At 33.4% G+C, this 8,894-nt stretch overlaps 1 protein-coding gene across 1 annotated transcript in view; it reads left to right on the top strand.

The window, feature by feature from the left end:
• The window catches only part of tp73 (tumor protein p73), a 33,393-nt gene extending 27,481 nt beyond the window's left edge, over positions 1-5,912 (top strand). Inside the window, exons 11-12 of the mRNA XM_016286311.1 lie at positions 3,845-3,938; positions 5,465-5,912. Of these exons, the coding sequence (XP_016141797.1) occupies positions 3,845-3,938; positions 5,465-5,791 (421 nt within the window). The 3' untranslated portion in view covers positions 5,792-5,912. The remainder of the gene's footprint in view (positions 1-3,844; positions 3,939-5,464) is intronic.
• The last annotated feature ends 2,982 nt before the right edge of the window (positions 5,913-8,894 follow it).

Raw genomic sequence — 8,894 nt, 5'->3', positions numbered from 1 at the left:
TGCGTGTCCAGGAACGCAGTGGAATATTCTGGACTCCTTTCTCAGGTTTGGCTCCAGTATATTGCATAAATGCAAAAAAGACTAATAGGCCATATGCCTAACAATAAATATTCAATAACGTGTGTCCACCAAAGTGTTTTTAGCCTGCTGAAAAATGTCAGGCGCTCTTCTTAAAACGACCAGCTGGTGGTGCTTGAGAATGCTTTGGTGGCACAGCGTTTTTCCAGCTCTCGATTTGGTTGTTATGATGTGGAATATCCACGGCAGTACATTTTGAAGAATATTACTAAATATAAAAATGCAGTAACCAGCAATGTTAGCTTCTCTATTGTTGGGCCTCATTCATGAAACATTCGTAAATATATGAGTAAATTCTGAGTAATTTGCGCGTAAAACAGACCTTCCTGAAAACTCTCCTCCGAATTCACAAACGCTTTGTAAACGTCCGATTTGATAGTTAAACATGTGTATGTCAATGAATTCCAATCATTCGTAAATAGGGCGCTCGTGCACGCTCATTCACAATTAGCATAATCCCGCCTATGAATTACAGCTACGCAAATTGCGTGTCCAGGAACGCAGTGGAATATTCTGGACTCCTTTCTCAGGTTTGGCTCCAGTATATTGCATAAATGCAAAAAAGACTAATAGGCCATATGCCTAACAATAAATATTCAATAACGTGTGTCCACCAAAGTGTTTTTAGCCTGCTGAAAAATGTCAGGCGCTCTTCTTAAAACGACCAGCTGGTGGTGCTTGAGAATGCTTTGGTGGCACAGCGTTTTTCCAGCTCTCGATTTGGTTGTTATGATGTGGAATATCCACGGCAGTACATTTTGAAGAATATTACTAAATATAAAAATGCAGTAACCAGCAATGTTAACTTCTCTATTGTTGTTCAGTTGTACAAGTAGGATGACTGGTCGGAGTAGTATTTGTCCCGCCTCTTGTCCTATTTGTCCACTGATTGGACGGTATGGGTACATCACCACCGTCGAGCTAGGTGGGCGTGGCTTCAGCAACCTGCTCCCGCCTCTTTGCCCATTTTCGATGATCCGGGAGTGACGCGCGGTGACGCACTGCCAAGATGGCGACGGCCGGCTCCGCCCACTTTTGAGCTTCAAAAACGCTCTTCGGAAACCTACGGGTATTCCGGTGCATGTTTTTATACAGTCTATGGTTTTACCCAAAGCTAAACAGTTTATCAACTCTCAGCTAAAAAAAAAACAAAAACAAAAAAACAGATCAAACAAACTTTTTAACAATATTATGATGGCAGTGCATCAAAATTCAGTGTCATCAGTTTGCCAAAAAGAACACTGAACGTTTTACGCACCATTTACACGTGGCAGGGAGCAGGTGTACATTTCTTTGGTCCCAACTAACATTTTGAAAATACGAACACTTTCATGAATCCGAAAATTTACGTCAGGACAGCTTTATGAACGATTTACACAAACATTTATTCCGCTCGTGTTTCATGAATGAGGCCCAATGTATTTTTGCCTATTGCTACAAATATACCTGTGTTACTTCAGACCGGTTTTGTGCTCCAGGGTCACATTTGTCTTTACATGGTTAATCATGGAATTACGGTATATTGATGCTTTTTCTTTTGTGCTAATACACAAAAGAGGATTTTGATTCTAACGAAACCTTTGCTTTTAAAGAGGCTTTTGGTTTCTTTTTCAGACGTAGTAATTATTTGTACATAAGAGTAAGAACTTTCTAAATATTTCTCTGCTGGTCAGAGAAACATTTTCAAATCACACTTTAGTGTGCAAGACATGTAAGCCTTTTTCATTTATTATACATATTCAAATGTTAGCCACTCTTTGTGTTTACATATTAACACCCATTACTGATCACATGCAGTCGTTTAGGGGGTGGCGAGGTGCCTTTCTGATTAATGGCCTGTGCAGTTTCATCATTTGGGTGAATCTAATGTCTGGTACACCCCAAAATCTAAAATATTAGATATTATATTTTGCTTGATTGGATTTAAGCACCATTTAACATCCTTTATTATTTATTTTAATATTATTTTCATGACAATTAAGCTAATTTCCTCTATAGATACACATTACAGTCATGGATTTGGAGTTTCTTTTTTTCTTTTTTTGTAATTCTCATTATTCTTAATAATATTAAGTAATTTTATTACTTTATTATGATTATTCATTATTATTATTATAATATTATTTTATTTTTTATAATATTAAAATGTTATAATATTATTTTTGTAAATAATATTATAATTTTTAAGTAATTTCATATTTAATAAAAAAGTAATTTTCAATTTTCAGCTATAGTAGTTGTTTTTCAGTTTTTTTTTAATTAAATAAGCACTAATTTAAGACAGCACAACATATACTTGTTTACAACTGAAATAACGTATCTTCTTTTTATTTTTATTACAGATATGAGAATTGGTATAACAATTAAAATGTTTCATATAAAAATGTGTAATATAATAATGTCATCAAAATTGTCAACAAAAAAAAAATCTTAATGGTGCTAAAAATATTTAGTTTCTTTCAGATTGAAATATGACACTGTATAACACGTTCCAGACAGGTTTTTTGAGATTTTCCTTCACCCAGTTATCTGTTTACATCATAAGTCTTATATACTGGCACCTTGAGGGATATTTATTTTTAAACTAGATGTGTCATTTTCTATGCACATTGCAATGTTTTACAGACTCCTTTGTCACAAATTTGATGATTTAATATCAATTTTCCCTCTACATTTAATACTTATATAATGTATCAGGGTGAAATTAAAAGTCGGCGTCTATAATTATGACAAAGCAACCAATGTTTCTGAATCCATGTTTTGTTTAAAATGGCTTAATGCAGAGGTTACGCATACCTTCCTACACATACTTGTGGTTCTGTGTGTCTAAGTTGCTCTACCTTTAAAATAACTCTGTCGGCTTTATATTTACAACATTTCCTGTTTTGATTGTATCAAGCAAATCCTTTTTTATTGGTGAAATATTTATAATAAAAAGATCAATGCAATGAAAAACTTGTTATGCATCATTAATGTAATTGCATGTTGTGATTGCATTTTTATTTGTAAAATGAAATCATATGCAAATTTTGAAATGTTAATACACAAACATTTGCAAGCAGCATTTCATTTAACTACACTACTGTTCAAAAGTTTGGGGTCAGTAAAGCTTTTTTAAAGAAATTTTTATATTCGGCAAATATGTATTAATTATAAAAATGTGACGGAAAAAAACATTTACATTGTAAAAAACAAAAAAAAAACGTATGAACTTTTTAACCAGCAAAGATTCCTGTAAAAAGGATTAATGGTTTCCACAAACATATTAAACAGCACAACTGTTTTCAGTCTTCGAAATATGAACTATTTGAAATAAGAGTGATTTCTGATGGACTGGAGTAAGGATGCTCGAAATTCAGCTTTGCATCACAAGAATGAATTACATTTTTAAATATATTTATGTAGCCTATTCTAAAAATATAAATCGATTTTTGATCAAAGTGAGAATGCGAGGAATCAAAATCTCACCAAACTTTTGAATGGTAGTGTATATTGCATTCACGTCTAGCCCAACGTTTCATCATTTTTTTAAACTGGTATTTGTACCATCACTGATTTAATCATGATTACGATTACAATACAGATGCTTTATTTGAATCAAGTATTCTGAATACACTCATATGATCTCATATGATGATAATAATCCCTGTGCAGATGCAAATGCAAATGCCGTGGTGCTTGGCTTGTTATGTTCTCCATGGGTGAATATGTAATTCACAGGACGCAGCCGCTTGGTCTTAGTGGGATTCCTTTTCTCTCTGAACAGTTTCTTAACCAGCCTGGGCTGCCAAAACTGCATCGACTACTTCACGTCACAGGGACTCCAGAGTGTCTACCACCTTCAGACTCTTTCCATGGAGGTAAACCAACAGTTCAGGCAATACCCTCTTTCATTATTGGGTCATTCATGTTTTATCCTGTTCTCCATTCATTTTTTCCCGTAGGGATTTTTTAAAAAGTCGCTAAAAGTTAAAAGCTATGAACAGTGCTGGGTAGTAATGTAGTCTGGATTACGTAATTGTTTAATGGATTACATATTATTCACATAATGGCAGTAAATTATTCAAAATGTATTGATTCTCCTTAATTCTTTTTTTTCTTTCGTTGAAATTTTCCCTTCTAAATTAACCTACCACTTATACACATTTTGGCAAACCCTACTGTAATGTAATGTTTAATGCATTTCATGATGTTGATAACAAAGAATGGATTTTTTTTATCAATATGGTACACAATAATCCCATTTAAGTCCATAATAAACGAATTAGGTCAAAAGTAATCTAAAAGTAATACAAAAAATGTCCACATGAACTAATATGTGTAATTCAGATTATGTTACTAACACATGTAATTTGTAAATGGACTACAGTTTGTAAGTAATCTACCCATCACTGGCTATGAACTAAACCAATCAGTTACGAGGAGAATAACAACATTACGAACTTTATTTTGAAGCAAAAATCCAAATTTGAAACTAAAAAGTGTTTGAAATAAAAAAAAATAAACGTCAGATATACAAGATTGTGCTTAATGGTTTTAGTGAAGGAAATGAACTACAATCTCATTAAGCATTGCATATAACATAACTGAATAAAAAAGTATGGTAAAATACTCATTTAAACTTGGTAATTATATCTATAAAAACAGCATATTTTAAGTTTATTGCAAAACACACACACACAAACACATATGTATACATACAAACTAGTGGTTTCAAACGATTAATCGCGATTAATCACATCCAAAATAAAAGTTTTTGTTTACAGAATACATGTGTGTGTACTGTGTATATTTATTATGTGTATATAAATAAACACACACACACACACATGTATGCATATATTTTGAAAATATTTGCATGTATTTACATGTGTATATATTTATATTCGTATAATTTATATTATTTATAAATATATTTCATATATAAACATAACATATTTTTCTTAAATATATTCATGTATGTGTGAGTGTATTTATATATACATAATAAATATACACAGTACACACGCATGTATTCTGTAAACAAAAACTTTTATTTTGGATGCGATTAATCGCGATTAATCGTTTGACAGCTCTAATACAAATACAAACTAGGTTCCATGTTTTATGGGTTCGTTCCATAGGCGTAATGGTTTTTCTACTGTACAAACTGTATTTCTATCCCCTTACCCTAAACCCAACCCCTTTACACAAAACGTTTTCAGATTTTTTTTTTTTTTTCAAAAAACATAATTCTGTATGATTTATAAGCTGTTTTCCTCATGGGGGCCAATGAAATGTCCCCACGTGGTATTGCTATCCTAGGAATGATTCACCAAGGCCGTTTTATTCTACCATGAAATAGTAGCGTGGCCTTCACTGTAAGACGCACTCTTGTGTTCCTCAGGACCTTGGGGCACTGAGGATCCCTGAGCAGTTCCGGCTGGCGATCTGGAGGGGCCTGCAGGACATGAAGCAGGGCCACGATTACGGCCAGCAGCTCATCCGCTCCGGCAGTAACATGGCCACCATGGCCCTCGGCGCCGGAGGAGAGCTGCAGCGGCAGCGCGTCATGGAGGCCGTGCACTTCAGAGTGCGTCACACCATCACCATCCCCAACCGCAGCGCCCCCACAGGAGCAGAGGAGTGGGCTGACTTCGGCTTCGACATGCCCGACTGCAGGTTACACAAGCACTCCATTAAGGAGGAGTTCGCAGAAAGTGACGTCCACTGAGAAGGGCCGCGCATCCATCGCTTTCCATGCATTGTCCGTATTGATTTCTTTAAACTGCGATGGACAGTTTGCATTTCCATGTAGTAGCACTTCCATATTTGACAAAAAGGGATTTGAGGAGCTTTTATGAAGACCAGGGTTCAAATGAATAATTTTATTTAATTGATTATCATTTGTGGCCTTATGCTAATATCACATCACACAAAAAATTATCCATTAGCTAAAACGAATAATATTATTAGGACGCAGTTATGAAAAGCAGTGTATGATTTCAGAACATTGCCTTATTAATTTCGGCTCGGTGTAAATAATAATTGTGCAGTCATGTATTGAATAACGTGTGAAGTAATGCCCGTATATCGAGTGGATGCTCGACCCACAAAATCATACTTTATGTTTACTTATTTTGAAAAGCGCAGGTTTCTCGAAGCCAGACATGTACAACTAGATCAAAAGGCATTCTGTATTTGAATTATTTTCTCATTATAAGTTATACCTATAATTAGTTAATTTTTCATCAAAGTTTTACAATAATATTGATGAAAACAACACCATAAAAGTAAATTTAATTTTTTTTTAATTATTAGCATTTTTATTTAAACTAAGACATTTTTTGAAGTGGTGCTTTACACTGCAACAATTTTTTATTTTATGAATTATGTGTTAAGTATTATGTTATTGACAGGGAGACACTGGATCATCATAAGGGTTGTCAGAATTGTAAAGTTTTGTGGTATTAGCCTTGCAGGACAAGGTTTTATTTATCATGCTGTACTGATATAATATCTATTTTTTCCTTTAGCATATGTAATCACTGTCTTGTTAGTTTGTTTTAAATGTCTCTAAATGTATTATGTTTTTATGTAAAAGTAAAATTATTGTAAAATTACAAGGTATTAAGGTGGCATTTCATCCCCAAATTTCATATATATATATATATATATATATATATATATATATATATATACACACATTATGATTTTATGATTGTTACATTATGATTTTATTTTATGAGCATGGGCATTTCGGCATTTCATCCCCAAATTTCATATATATATATATATATATATATATATATATATATATATATATATATATATATACACACATTATGATTTTATGATTGTTACATTATGATTTTATTTTATGAGAACGTGAATGCATTTAAAAAAGGAAATGTATTAAATATATTTTTTAAAAATCAACAAAGCACAACAAATACGAATTTTGGAATAAATGTGCTAAATTGTAAACAAAAAAATTATCAAAATATTATTTAATTTTTTTATTTTGGGGCATAGTTAGACATAGTTTTTGTTCTTTTGTGTTGAAGAGGTGAAACTCTCAAAATGATGTACTGTTTCAAAACCTAACTCCACTTTAATATCACTTTTAATATTGCTAGTACTAAGACGATGACAAAGTTTGAAGTACTTTTGTTCAGCAGACCCAACACAATTATTTTTGTCTGGTTTTCCAAGCCTTGTTCAAGTGAAAGCTACTAGAGGAAAGTGTTTCAGACAGAGCTGTCATCCAGGAACAGTGTCTTCTGTGGTATATAAGAAATGTATTTATATTTCTTACACCCATAAAGTCTGTGTATGAAACTGAACTAGGGGTCGTCTTGAACATTAATGATTTGGTGGATTGTATGTAGTCAGAGGTACATTTGTCACCTTTATTTAACAAGCAAATGCATTTGTAAATAACTAGTGTTACCCGTATAACTCCTTGTTGTTCGTGTGATAAGAACAGCATATTTCAGACTGAGTCCCAGGAGGTTAATTGAGGAAATACTGCTGATTTAAATTGGCTGTGATGGTGAAATACCATCATATAGATCAAAGCACTTTATGGCTTTAGGATATTGTAAACAATGTTATATTCACAGTTAATATCAGTCAGTATTATGTCATGCTGTGTCATTTATACAGATTTTAGAAATGTTTTTAAGAGTTATCTTCTGTTTTCATTAAAGAGCTGTAACGCTGTTTCTTTTTTTATATTTCCACGTTTGAATGCTGTAACGTGATTTCTTTTTCAAATAAATACTAAAGTGTGCAAAATAAGGGTGTTTTAATACAAGATCAGTAACTGTTGAGGATGTTTAAGAATAAGAATGTGTCTGTTGTCTGGTCTCTGCTGGATTTCAGGCATTCTGAGCATGTGATTTCAGATGTCACATAAGTCACACCTATTTAGTATCAAGTTGAGATGACACTTTATTACTTATTGTTCGAGACTTTTGCGGGTTCTGAATTAAGAATAAAGCCCCGTTCACACCAGGAGCGATAATTATAAAGATAACTATATTAGAGTCACTGTTGCCAACTCTCGCAAGACAAATAAGCAACCGCTGCTTCAAAAACAAGCCCAATTTTTTTGATGATTTATTATTATCAATATTATCAATTATTTATTATCAATAAATGAGCCTGCAACATATTAAACTGAAAACACTTTTTTATCTGAAAAGCAAAAACAAGCTATTTTACAAAAATCAGCAAAATGCAACAACAATGGGAATAAAACTCATCTCCAGTCACCTGTGTGCAGAATAGGATTGGAGAGATGGAAAAGGAGAAAAACACAAGAGCTTCAAAGGGGAGCTGTAACATAGCCACATAATTATAGCCTAATAAAATATAGGCTATTCGAACCATATTTGCATCTCAATAAATTAGAATGTCGTGGAAGAGTTCATTTCAGTAATTCAACTCAAATTGTGAAACTCGTGTATTAAATAAATTCAATGCACACAGACTGAAGTAGTTTAAGTCTTTGGTTCTTTTAATTGTGATGATCTATCTCAACAAATTAGAATATGGTGACATGCCAATCAGCTAATCAACTCAAAACACCTGCAAAGGTTTCCTGAGCCTTCAAAATGGTCTCTCAGTTTGGTTCACTAGGCTACACAATCATGGGGAAGACTGCTGATCTGACAGTTGTCCAGAAGACAATCATTGACACCCTTCACAAGGAGGGTAAGCCACAAACATTCATTGCCAAAGAAGCTGGCTGTTCACAGAGTGCTGTATCCAAGCATGTTAAATGAAAGTTGAGTGGAAGGAAAAAGTGTGGAAGAAAAAGATACACAACC

Source organism: Sinocyclocheilus grahami, unplaced genomic scaffold (genome assembly GCF_001515645.1).
Source record: "Sinocyclocheilus grahami isolate Dianchi unplaced genomic scaffold, SAMN03320097.WGS_v1.1 scaffold208.1, whole genome shotgun sequence".
Classification (NCBI taxonomy): domain Eukaryota; kingdom Metazoa; phylum Chordata; class Actinopteri; order Cypriniformes; family Cyprinidae; genus Sinocyclocheilus; species Sinocyclocheilus grahami.
Note: the sequence above shows the minus strand (reverse complement) of the source record. Positions and strands in the feature narration are given on the sequence as shown.